The 13,385-nt window shown below is 44.3% G+C and overlaps 1 protein-coding gene across 1 annotated transcript in view; it reads left to right on the plus strand.

Annotated features, from left to right (window-relative positions):
* Positions 1-4,555: 4,555 nt before the first annotated feature.
* The window catches only part of ARL8B (ADP ribosylation factor like GTPase 8B), a 57,731-nt gene continuing 48,901 nt past the window's right edge, over positions 4,556-13,385 (plus strand). The window contains 2 exon segments of the mRNA XM_003831218.7: positions 4,556-4,786; positions 4,788-4,964. Of these exon segments, the coding sequence (XP_003831266.4) occupies positions 4,571-4,786; positions 4,788-4,964 (393 nt within the window). The 5' untranslated portion in view covers positions 4,556-4,570.

Genomic DNA, 13,385 nt, shown 5'->3' on the forward strand with positions numbered 1-13,385 from the left:
AGCTACTCAGTGGGCTGAGGCAGGAGAATCACTTGAACCTGGGAGGCAGAGGTTGCAGTGAGCTGAGATCGCACCACTGCACTCCAGCCTGGGCGACAGAGCAAGATTCTATCTCAAAAAAACAAAAAGTAAATTGTATTTTGAACAGACAACCCATTTACATGTTTGAAAAGTCAAAGTTTGCCTCTAGGGGTATGTTGTAGAATAACTAAAATAGGCTGGGCACAGTGGCTCACGCCTGTATTCCCAGCACTTTGGGAGGCCCAGGTGGGTGGATCACTTGAGTTCAGGAGTTGGAGACCAGACTGGCCAACATGGTGAAACCCCATTTCTAATAAAAATACAAAAAAATTAGCCAGATGTGGTGGCACACGCCTGTAATCCCAGCTACCTGGGAGGCTGAGGCAAGAGAATCACTTGAACCTGGGAGGTGGATGTTGCAGTGAGCTGAGATTGTACCACTGCACTCCAGTCTGGGCAACAGAATGAGACTCTGTCTCCAAAAAAAAAAAAAAAATAACAGTAAAATAAAATAGGATAAATAAATAAATAAAAGAAAAAGAGAAAGTCAAAGTGGTCTAAAAGTTATGTAGACAAGTCTCGTTTCCATTTCTGCCACCGGACATCCGGTTTTTCCTACCCCCATAGGAAACCATTTTTATTAGTTTCCCAATATTTCTTTATGCAGATACCATACACATATGCTTATATATGTATATATATGTATAAGCATATGTGTTATTATTTTCTCACCTTACATTCCAAATATCATTACGTACACAGTCTGAACCCTGATTTTTTTGTTTTTTTGAGACAGTCTTTTTTTTCTGGGAGAGGGAGTCTCGCTCTGTTGCCCAGGCTGGGGTGCAGTAGCATGATCTCAGCTCACTGCAAGCTCTGCCTCTCGGGTTCACGCCATTCTCCTGCCTCAGCCTCCCGAGTAGCTGGGACTACAGGCGTCCGCCACCACTCCCGGCTAATTTTTTGTATTTTTAGTAGAGATGGGTTTTCACCATGTTAGCCAGGATGGTCTCGATCTCCTGTCCTCGTGATCCACCTGCCTCAGCCTCCCAAAGTGCTGGGATTACAGGCATGAGCCACCGCGCCCAGCCTTGAGACAGTCTTAATCTGTCACCCAGGCTGGAATGCAGTGGTGCAATCTCAGCTCATTGCAACCTCTGCTTCTTGGGTTCAAGGGATTCTCCTGCCTCAGCCTCATTAGTAGCTGGGATTACAGGCATGCACCATCACGCTTGGCTAATTTTTGTAATTTTAATAGAGATGGGGTTTTGCCATGTTGATTAGGCTGGTCTCGAACTCCCGGCCTCAAGTGATCTGCCCCCCCCCCCCCAAAGTCCTGGGACTACAGGTATGAGCCACCGTGCACAGCCATGAACCTTGATTTTTTTTTTGTTTCTTGAAAATATTTCCTGATCATCATTCCTTATCAGTTTACAGATAACTTTCTTCTTCTTGTATTTTTTTTTTACAGCTGCATAGTATTCCTTTTTGGGGACACATCCTGGTTAATCAGTTCCCTATTGATAGACACTAATTGCTTCCCATTGTAAACTAAAAATAAAATCCTGGGCTGGACCCGGTGGGTCACGCCTGTAATCCCAGTACTTTGGGAGGCTAAGGTGGGTGGATAATGAGGTCAAGAGATCGAGACCATCCTGGCCAACATGGTGAAACCCCATCTCTACTAAAAATACAAAAATTAGCTGGGCTTGGTGGCTCGCCTGTAGTCCCAACTACTCGGGAGGCTGAGGGAGGACAGTTGCTTGAACCCGGGAGGCAGAGGTTGCAGTGAGCCGAGATTGCGCCACTGCACTCCAGCCTGGCAACAGAGGGAGACTTGTCTCAAAAAAAAAAAAAAAAAAAAAAAAAAAAATTCCTGGGCTGGGTGTGGGCATGGTGGCTCACGCCTGTAATCCCAATACTTTGAGAGACTGAAGCAGGAGGATCACTTCAGCCCAAGAATTCAAGGCTGCAATGAGCTATGATCTGCCATTGCACTCCAGCCTGGGCAACAGTGCTGGACTCTGTCTCAAAATCAAATAAACAAACAAACTAAGTCCCCTCAACTGACTAAACAGATCCTTCCTGGACAAAGAGATCCTAGGAAAATCTTTTTTTTTTTTTTTCTTGAGACAGAGTCTCGCTGTGTCGCCCAGGCTGGGGTGCAGTGGCTTGATCTCGGCTCACTGCAAGCTCCGCCCCCCGGGTTCACGCCATTCTCCTGCCTCACCTCCCGGGCAGCTGGGACTACAGGCGCTGCCACCACGCCCGGCTAATTAGAGACGGGGTTTCACCGTGTTAGCCAGGATGGTTTCGATCTCCTGATCTCGTGATCCGCACGTCTCCGCCTCCCAAAGTGCTGGGATTACAGGCGTGAGCCACCGCGCCCGGCCTATCCTAGGAAATTCTTAAAAACTGAGTTCCTTCCCTCGACAAGATGGGAAGTCAGTCACACCTGGTTATACCTCCTCCCTTATGTCGTTTAGAAACAACAAACGACCGGCCGGGCGCGGTGGCTCACGCCTGTAATCTCAGCACTTTGGGAGGCCGAGGCGAGCGGATCACGAGGTCAGGAGATCGAGACCATCTTGGCTAACATGGTGGAAACCCGTTTCTGCTAAAAATACAAAAAATTAGCCGGGCGTGGTGGCGGGCATCTGTAGTCCCAGCTACTCGGGAGGCTGAGGCAGGAGAATGGCGTGAACCCGGGAGGCGGAGCTTGCAGTGAGCCGAGATTGCATCACCGCACTCCAGCCTGGGTGACAGGGCGAGACTCCGTCTCAAAAAAAAAAAAAGAAAGAAACAACAAACGACCAACATTAACGTTAAAATAGATATCACAAGACTGACAGAACAGACTCTTTGTGACAATTAGATACCAAATTATAAACAGGACCTAAGGCCATACTAGGCAAGGGTTAAATGACTAAGTGCAAGGTTTTTCTTTTTCTCTACCAGCTAAACCAGCACTGGCCTGGAGATAAACACAATTAAAACAGTTACAACTCTCTGCCAGATGCAGGCTAACTGACCTGTTCCACAAGCCTAACTATGGCTTTGATTAGACAAGAGACTGATTTCTGTAACTTTCTCCTGTTAAGAGACAACTAACCATGCATCCATGCATTGGTTCTGGCTGGCTTTTTCTTTTCTTTTTCTTTTTTTTTTTTTTTGAGATGAAGTCTCGCTCTGTCACCCAGGCTGGCGTGCAGTGGCATGATCTCGGTCACTGCAACCTCTGCCTCCCGGAGTCAAGCAATTCTCCTGCCTCAGCCTCCAGCATAGCTGGGATTACAGGCGCGTGCCACCATGTCCGGCTAATTTTTGTATTTTTAGTAGAGAGGGGGTTTCACCATGTTGGTCGGGCTGGTCTTGAACTCCCAACCTGAGGTGATCTGCCCGCCTTGACCTCCCAAAGTGCTGGGATTACAGGCGTGAGCCACTGCACCCGGCCTGGGCTAATTTTTTGTATCTTTAGTAGAGACGGGGTTTCACCTTGTTGGCCAGGCTGGTCTCAAACTCCTGACCTCCTGATCCACCCGCCTCAGCCTCTCAAAGTGTTGGGATTACAGGCTGTGAGCCACCGCGCCCAGCCCAGTTCTGGCTGGTTTTACAGAGGCCAAGCACTTCAATACCTTTCCCGTCCCTGATTCACTTTCTGATGTGGAGGGCCTGATTATAATACTTTTACTTTATTTATTTTTTAATTGTTGTTTTTTGAGACGGGGGGTCTCCCTCTATCACCCAGGCTGAAGTGCAGTGGCATGATCTCAGCTCACTGCAACCTTCGCCTCCTGGGTTCACACAATTCTCCCACCTTGGCTTCCCAAGCAGCTGAGGCTACAGGTGCCCGCCACCACGTTCGGCTAATTTTGTATTTTTAGTAGAGATGGGGCTTCACCATGTTGGTCAGGCTGGTCTCAAACTCCTGACCTCAGGTGATCTGCCCACCTTTGCCTCCCAAAGTGCTGGGATTACAGGCATGAGCCACCGCGCCCTGCCTGATTATAATACATTTAAATGTTAAGTCGCCACCCCAAATGAACATAGGTCATATGCAACATACAGATTTGTTCACTGTGTGTGTAAGACCACCTTCATACATATTAATAGCTCCTTCCATAAGTTAAATATGTTTACTTGGCCAACTCCTCAATATAAATTCTTGTTGCACCCTTCCCTCTCTCAAAGTGCTTACTTTTGTTTTTTTTGGCCCGAGGCTGCACGTCCTGCCTACAGCTTATAATCCCCTTCTTAAGAAATAAAGCTCTCCTTTCTAAATTTATAAACGGTGTCATTTTTAAGTTAACACTATCTTTTGCTACTACCAAAAATGTAGGACAGGAATTTTTATTCCACGCCAACTCTTCCGGAGTCTTGAAGTCTTCCTGCAGATTGTTAATGAACAATTATAGAAAAAAATGAATGAATGAATTAACGAATGTATAAGTGGATGAATGACGAATGAACCAACAATGAATGAATGTAGAGAAAGCCTCAAGGGGGCCCGAGGGTACGCTGTGCTGCGGAGCATGCCCACCAGGTGGCGATGCCAGCGGCGGGCGGGCCTGGCCGGACTGGCCGCGCCGCTCTTGCCGTGGGTGCCGACGGCGGCGCCGGGACGGGCGTGGGGGGTAGGGCGAGTCATATGATCCGCTCGGCTTCCTGGGTCTGGCTGCTGCCGCCCGCCGGTGTCCGCCCGTGTCGCGCCGGGGCACCAAGGAGCCGTTGGAGGGTCCGGGCGGAGGCCCGCTCGTGTGGAAGTCGTCGACGCCGCCGCTCGTCCGTCCTCCCGTCCGTTCTCGCTCCCGGCCGCCATCATGCTGGCGCTCATCTCCCGCCTGCTGGACTGGTTCCGTTCGCTCTTCTGGAAGGAAGAGATGGAGCTGACGCTCGTGGGGCTGCAGTACTCGGGCAAGACCACCTTCGTCAATGTCATCGCGGTGAGCGCCCGCCCACTCACTCGCCCGGGGCTCCGCAGCCAGGAGTCCGGCCCGGCGCCTCTCCAAGGCCTGAGTTGGGGCTCCCCTCGGCGCGATGGGACTGATGGCGGGGGGCGTGCGAAGCTGGGCCTGTCATCTCCCGAGGGCCAGGATTTGGAATTTCCCGCGTGTTGGCGGCGCGGGGAGTAGCACTGAGATCGGCAGCGGAAGGGTTAAGTCAGTGTAGACATTTTCCAAGGGCTGTGTCCTCAACGCCGCGGGGGCTCGGAAAGAGTTAAATTGAACTCGTCACATTTTTAAAGCGCTTGGGGATTGGGGTTTCCCTTGGGTTTGCCCAGTAGGGGCAGCCAAAGAGTTAAGTCCAGTCTGTCACTTTCCCAAAGGGTGGGATTTGGCAAATCCGTCAGCCGTACGAGAAAGCGTAAGCGTTAAGAGCCTCTCTTAAGTTGCCACTTCGGACCAATAGACCCATTGTGAAAGCGGGAGACCAGTGTGGGCGCCTTCCTGAATTCTGTGGGCCGCTGGTCCCATCTAATTCAGTTACTTGTTTTCACCCGTCCCCCAGGCGCGGAGACCAAGCTGATTGCTGAGCTCCAGCTAGCCCACAAAACATACTATTTCTTAAGCTAAGAGTTAATTGTCTTAAGCGAGTAGATAAGATGGATCTGCAGTTAGCATAAAGTTAACTACCCTGCGAAAGAGGAGTTGGTCTTTAAATGGTGTTTTTCACTTGAAGAGAAAAGAAGGTACTGGGCAGGAACATAGCTTAGCAGGCCCAGGGAATGGGTGGAAGGAAAATTGCACTGAGGACTTACATAGAATGTGGTGTTTGTTCAGCAATGATTGAGTAGAAAGGTGATTATTTCGTTTTGCTTGTTTGGTTGGTTGGGAAATAAATAGGAGTGAAAGATTTCGCCTCGATCTTTATTTAGAGCCCAAGAGTTGTTGTGACTCAGTTTTAGCTGGTAGTGGCTTGTACACGCCAGGGGAGTTTTAGAACTGTTCTGAAGAGAGATGGCAGCAGTTCTTCCACCTTTTCGATGACTGTTGAAATCCTGAAGATTAGCTGTCCGACTGGTTAGGTTACACAAGATGATTCAAACACAGCTTTCATGTTTGAGAAAATAGGTAACTTGTGATTCTTAGTCCTTGCAGTAATAAAGCAGCAGGAATGAGTAAGTCTTGGAGAAAAAGAGATTAGCAGAAACCCCAAAGTCCTTTGAAGAATGATGTGTATAAGGAAGATTTACCTGCTTGTTGTTCGGCTCCTTTTCTAATATTATTATTATTAATTTTTTTTCTTGAGACGGAGTCTCGCTTTGTCCCCCAGGCTGGAGTGCAGTGGCGAGATCTCAGCTCACTGCAACCTCCACCTCCCAGGTTCAAGCGATTTTCCTGCCTCCACCTCCTGCGTAGCTGGGATTACAGACGTCCTCCACCACGCCCGGCTAATTACTTTTAGTAGAGATGGGTTTTGCTTTGTTGCTCAGGCTAGTCTCAAAACTCCTGACCTCATGTGATCCGCCCGGCTCGGCCTCTTAAAATGCTGGGACTGCAGGCGTGAGCCACCGCGCCTGGCCTCCTATTGTAATATTATGATTTTTTGCGCTTGGAATGACTATCTTTCCGCAGGAATAGAAGAGTGGAATGTGTATCTAATACCACTATTTTTTTTTTTTTTTTTTTTTTCTGGTAGAGACAAGATCTTCCTATGTTGCCAGGCCAGCCTTGAACTCCTGGGCTTAAGCGAGCCTCCTGCCTCGGCCTCCCAAAGTGCTGGCATTACAGGCATGAGCCACCGTTCCTGGCCTAATACCACTAAAATTAATGAGGAAACATGAACTTCGGGTTACATATTTATATTAGAATTTTTTTCTTTTCTTTTTTGGAGACAGGGTCTTGAGCTTTCACTCAGACTGGAGTGCAGTGGTGCAGTCGTAGCTCACTGCAGCCTCCAACTCCTGGGCTTATGTGATCTTCCCTGTCTCAGCCTCCCAAGTAGCTGGGACTACAGGCATGTGCCACCACCATGCCTCGCTATTTATTTTTAATTTTTATTTTTTATAAAGACGGGCTCTTGCTATGTTGCCAGGGCTGGTCTTGAGCTCCTGGCCTCAAGCAGTCTTCCTGCCTTGGCCTCCCAGCATACTGGGATTATAAGCCTGCTAGAGCTTTTATATAATATGGAAAAGATGAGGCATCAGCTTGAGTGAAGTTGAGCTCAGTTAACTGTAAATTTTTTCATATCCCCTTGAGAATTGGAGTCATCTTGTAAAACTTGCTCTTTGACAATATGGAATTAATGTATCATGTAGATAGGTGTATTAATACAGCCAGTTGTATTTGTTGCAGTTGAGTTGTTATGCTTGGGAACTCTAAAAAGTTGAGCAAATCTTTGAGAAACTTCTTGGTGATTTTTATGTGTCTGTTTTCAGTAGACAGTGTAGCTTAATGAGCATGACCTTTGAAGTCAGACAGCCCTGGATTTGAAATCTGGCTCTGCCGCTTAGCAGCCTTATATCCTCTTTGAGTCCTTACTTTCCCATCTATTAAATGGAGGTAATGATATGTTTCTTACAGAGTTGCTCTAGGGATTAAATGACATGAAAGATGTTAAGTGGCTAGCACTCATATTGGCCCACAGAAGGGGATAGGTAAATGGTAACTGTTGTTACTTGTAATTGGGCGTACCCGTTTAATGCAGGAACAATGGCTTGAAAAATACTGAGAAGGGACTCAACTGGTATCATTTTCTACTTTGAATCACTGTATCTATCCAGATGTGGGCTGCAGTAGTGGATTTATGGATTGGGGAAAGTAATCGCATCATGTGTTCCCCCTGCCCCGCCCCCACCATTAGATTATTATATTTAACAACAACAAAACTTCTGCAAAGCTGTTGAAGTCAAAGTGAACCAGTGGCTCCACCATTATCTTTTTTTTTTTTTTTGAGACGGAGTCCCGCTGTGTTGCCCAGGCTGGAGTGCAGTGGCATGATCTTGGCTCACTGCAACCTCTGCCTCCTGGGTTCAAGCTATTCTCGTGCCTCAGCCTCCCGAGTAGCTGGGACTACAGGCGACTGCCACCATGCCCAGCTAATTTTTGTGTTTTTAGTAGAGATGGGGTTTCACCATGTTGGGCAGGCTGTTCTCGAACTCCTGGTCTCAAGTAATATGCCTGCCTTGGTCTCCCAAAATGCTGGGATTACAGGCGTGAGCCACTGTGCCCAGCCCACTGTTATCATTAGACTATTCTTTTTAAAATTGTAATGGTGTGGGTAGCTTCAGTTAAGAAAAAAAAAGTCACAAAGATAAGGTGATGGATGTGTAATTAGCTTGATTTAGTCATTCCACACTGTAAACATGTATCAGAACATCTCATTGTACTCCATAAATGTATACAATTATGATTTGTCAATTAAAAGTAATACTAATTTAAAAAAGAAAAAAGACATCTGGGCTGTAATTGGCTGTGGCTTTTAAGATGCTGAAAGGGACCTCAGTAAATTTCATACTTTTTTTTTTTTTTAACCTCAAGGCTCTAACCTAACCCCTGATTCTTATAGAATATGTTGAGGATGTAGTGATTAAAATCCAAATTAGTGATTAAAGATGATTTTAGAGATTTTTAGGTAGAAACAGTGTGTCCAAAATAGTAAGTTTAGCCTTTTAAAAAATCAGCTGCACTTTTTGTATTGTATATAAAATATTTGCTTTATAGAATCAGAAATACAGATGTATTGAGTACTATGTGTCACTCTAGAAAGTTGGCCATTTACTTATTCAAATTTAAGAAGCAACTTCTCAGGTATGAAAAGCTTCAGCTGAAGCCAATTTTCTTTTTGTAAAAATCAACATTTTGTAAACATTAAAATGTCACTACATGTGCCTTAAACATTAAGGAAGATTTAATAGATGTCATTTAACTTACTCAAAAGGTTCATGAGACTGAATTACTGTTATATGTAGGGTTTGGTTTGAGTCTAAAAGATAATGCAGCTTAGTTACAGAATGCTCAGACTTAAAATGCCTTTCCTTAGGATTTTAAAACTGAAATGATACCTAATTTAATCCAATTTTATGTAGAGACACTTGATATATGTAGTGTTCTCTTTTGTTTTGAACATTATAAAAAAGAAACACCCTAGTCTTGTCTTTTCTGATTAGTGTCAGGGAATGAAGTATTTTTTCCATTGCTAACTGTTCTGGCAGTTATTGCACAATAAGTCATGTGCCTATATGTGTAATGTATATTGAGTAATCTTTATTTTTAACTGGGGCTTTTAGATATGTTATAGTTATTAAAAAATATCTAATAGGATTTACCAAAATAATATAGGATAAATCTTATGGACATTATGTATTTTTTAAATGGAAGTATAAAAATTTGTCTACACTTCTGCACATTGTTGATACCTGAAAGGTTAATCCAAGGAAAAGTTTATTACTGCTGAGAATTAGGAAAAGAAGATATTTGGGAAGACCGTAGAAATATGAACCTAGAATCATTTCTTAAAGAGTTTGTAGAAACCTTGATTAAGTAGTCTAATTTTCCCCTCATTTTTTAGATGTGGCTAGCAGATCCAGTGAGGTTAAGTGGAATTCCAAGGCAACAAAGCTAATTAGTAGCAGAGATAGAATTAGAATCTGGGGCCAGTGTACTTTCTACTTTTCCCACCTCTTCAGATCCAGCTGAGGTTAGAACCATAGAACTGTGGATTGGGAGATCTTAATCCATTAAACATCTTTTTGTATTTAATTTAATTTAAAAAATCAGCTGCAGGTTTTGTATCGTATATGAAATGTTTGCTTTATAGAATCAGAAATACAGACGTAATGAGTACTATGTGTCACTCTAGAGAGAGCATTTTAAATCCAGGCATCTTAAGCATACTGACTAACATTTGAGGACTATATATTTATCTATGAACATGAATTAGGAGAAGGAATGATAATCTGTGGAAAGTAAGAGTGGAATATTATGTTTGGATATTTAAGTAACTGGCTAACAGGCATTACTGAGTTGTTGAACTACCTTTAGTATCTTTAAAAAGCAGAGGGAGATCAAGACCATCCTGGCTAATGCGGTGAAACCCCGTCTCTACTAAAAATACAAATAATTAGCTGGGTGTGGTGGTGGGCACCTGTAGTCCCAGCTACTCGGGAGGCTGAGGTAGGAGAATGGCGTGAACCTTGGAGGCAGAGCTTGCAGTGAGCCGAGATTGTGCCACTGCACTCCAGCCTGGGCAACAGAGCGAGACTCTGTCTCAAAAAAAAAAAAAAAAAGCGGAGGGCCAGGCGCAATGGCTTATGCCTGTAATCCCAGCACTTTGGGAGGCCAAGGCGGCCAGATCATGAGGTCAGGAGTTTGAGACCAGCCTGACCAACATGATGAAACCCCATCTGTACTAAAAATACAAAAATTAGCCTGGCGTTACTCAGGAGGCTGAGGCAGGAGAATTGCTTGAACCTGGGAGGCGGAGGTTGCGTTGAGCCGAAATTGAGCGACTGCACTCCAGCTGGGCAACAGAGTGAAAATCCGTCTCAAAAAAAAAAAAAAAAAGCAGAAATAATTTTGTATTTGATTGTATTGCTTATTATTTAATTTCTTTGGAGGTAAGAATGGCAAAAACCATTTTTAAAGAAAATGGGCTGTGGTTGAAGTCTAGATGTTTTACACATCTGAAACTCGACTGGAGAAGCTAGTCTTCCAATAAGGTGGTCTTCAAGTATAGATTCTGAGTTGTGGAAAATGAGGCATCTTACAAAGGAACATCTCTACCTTCTGTAAAGTTTTCTACCCTTCATCCCTGCTCCAATTATTTGTTTTCCTTGCAGACCAAGAATCTTGAAAGCCAAATGTTCTCATTAAGAAGCTGTTAGAGTGCAATAATGCATTCTAAATGCCTGTCTTAGAAGATATTTCACAAGTTAATGGATTTTTTAAGTTTTTCAAAGATATAGTAAGTGGATGGTTACTGAACATGGATACAAAATACATTGAACCTATAAAAAAGTTACTCAAATATTATTAAAAAATTTTTTTTCTGAAATTTTTTTTGTGTTATCAAAACAATACAGGCTCATTAGCGGAGATGTGAAAAGAATAGTATAAGGTAGAAGAAGCCACTTATTTCTACCATCCAAGATTAACTACTGTCAACATTAAAAGCATTTCGTTTTTGTCTTCTTAATGTGTATATCCAGATGTCTTTTAAAAAGTTCTGAGATAATATTACTTATAATGCTTTATATTCTGGTTTAATTGTTGCAGTGTATGCATTTTTCTATCTAAAACATTTTTCATGTCTTCATAGTTTATTCCATTGTGGTATGTCTTGTGGATATACCATAACATATTTGGTAATTCCCTTATTGGACATTGAGGGATTTCCTATGTTTTCCTATTGTACTCAATTTGATCTGCACTTCCTGAGGATGTGTTCCAGAGTTGGTATTTCTGGGTCAAAAACGCATTTTATGTCATATGGCCAAATTGCTTTCCAGAAAGTGTACACTGCCACTGAGAAGGTCTGAACAGTTTTTGTTTTTTGTTTTTTGTTTTTTTTTTTTTCCAGATAGAGTCTCGCTCTTGTTGCCCAGGCTGGAGTGCAGTGGTGTGATCTTGGCACACTGCAACCTCCACCTCTCGGATTCAAGCAATTCTCCTGCCTCAGCTTCCCAAGTAGCTGGGATTACAGGTGTTTGCCACCTCGCCCAGCTAATACTGAGCAGATTTCATATATAAAGTTGGACTTTGGTTAAGCACTTTGTCCTCTGGTATTTTTTAGGACAAACATAGTTTTGTTGATGAAGTAGAACGGTATTTTAAAATTATCCTATTAGATACTGCTCTGTTTGTGTTTAATATATTTTAAGAAGTTCCTTTTTATATTTCAGCAACTGCCAAGACTGATAACTATAGAGAACATAATTCTTTCTGAGACAAGTTCTTGCTCTGTTGCCCATGCTGGAGTGTAGTGGCATGATCATGGCTTATTGCAGCCTCCACCTCCTGGGCCCTGGCTCAAGAGATCCCCCCACCACAGCCTCCCAAGTAGTAGGGACCACAGGCGTATGTCACTACGCCTGGCTAATTTTTTTAAACAAGATTTTTGCTGCTGGGTGTGGTGGCTCACGCTTGTAATCTCAGCATTTAGGGAGGCACAGACAGGAGGATTACTTGAAGCCAGGAGTTGAAGACCAGCCTGGGCAACATAGTGAGGCCACATTCTCCACATTCTCTCTCTCTCTTTTTTTTTTTTCAGACAGAGTCTTGCTCTGTCACCCAGGCTGTAGTATAGTGGCATGATCTTGGCTCACTGCAACCTCTGCCTCCTGGGTTCAAGTGATTCTCCTGCCTCAGCCTCCCAAGTAGCTGGGACTACAGGCACGTGCCACCACACCCAGCTAGTTTTTGTATTTTTAGTAGAGACAGGGTTTCACCATGTTGGCAAGGCTGACCTCGAACTCCTAACCTCAGGTGATCTGCCTGCCTTGGCCTCCCAAAGTACTGGGATTACAGGTGTGAGCCACTGCACCTGACCAAGGTCATATTCTCTTAAAAAAAGATTTTTTTTTTTTTTTTTTTGTAGAGACTTGATCTCACTATGTTGCTCAGGCTGCTCCCGGAACTCCTGGGCTCAAGAGATTCTCCTGCCTCAGCCTCCCAAAGTGCTGAGATTACAGGCAGGAGCCACCACGCCTGCCCCTGAGAACATAGTTCTTTTTTGTTGAGCTTCCCAGGCAAGCCATGTAAATATAAATACAGCGCATCCCCTTTACTTATCATGCTGCTATTTTGTTTTAGAAGTATTGGTAGATTGCATATTCCATAACCCTGATATATTTCAGTATAATCCTTACCTAATCTTGGACCTATTATAGTGGGATGCTGCTTGCTTGTGTGTGTGTGTGGTTTTTTTTTTTGGCGGGGGGATGGAATCTTGCTTTGTTGTCCAGGCTGAAGGGCAGTGGCATGATCTCGGTTGACTGTAACCTCTGCCTCCTGGGTTCAGATGATTCTCCTGCCTCAGCCTCTTCCCAGTAGCTGGGATTACAGGCTTGCGCCACTACGCCTGGCTATTTTTTGTATTTTTAGTAGAGATGGGGTTTCGCTATGTTGGCCAGGCGGGTCTTGAACCTCTGATGTCAAGTGATCCGCCCGCCTCGGCCCAGGCATGAGCCACCACGCCCAGCCTATGAACCTATATTCTTACTTCAGTATGCAAAATGTAGCATAATGTTAAGAATGAGGTTGCTTAAAATCTAGGTTACACACATAGTTAGGCCTGCCTTTTCTTCGCTCTTTTCTTTTTTTTCTTTTTCTTTTTTTGTTTTTGAGATGGAGTCTCACTCTGTCATCCATGCTGGGAGTGCAGTGGCACGGGGATTCAAGTGATTCTCCTGCCTCAGCCTCCCG

Source organism: Pan paniscus, chromosome 2, assembly GCF_029289425.2.
Source record: "Pan paniscus chromosome 2, NHGRI_mPanPan1-v2.0_pri, whole genome shotgun sequence".
In the NCBI taxonomy this organism is placed as follows: domain Eukaryota; kingdom Metazoa; phylum Chordata; class Mammalia; order Primates; family Hominidae; genus Pan; species Pan paniscus.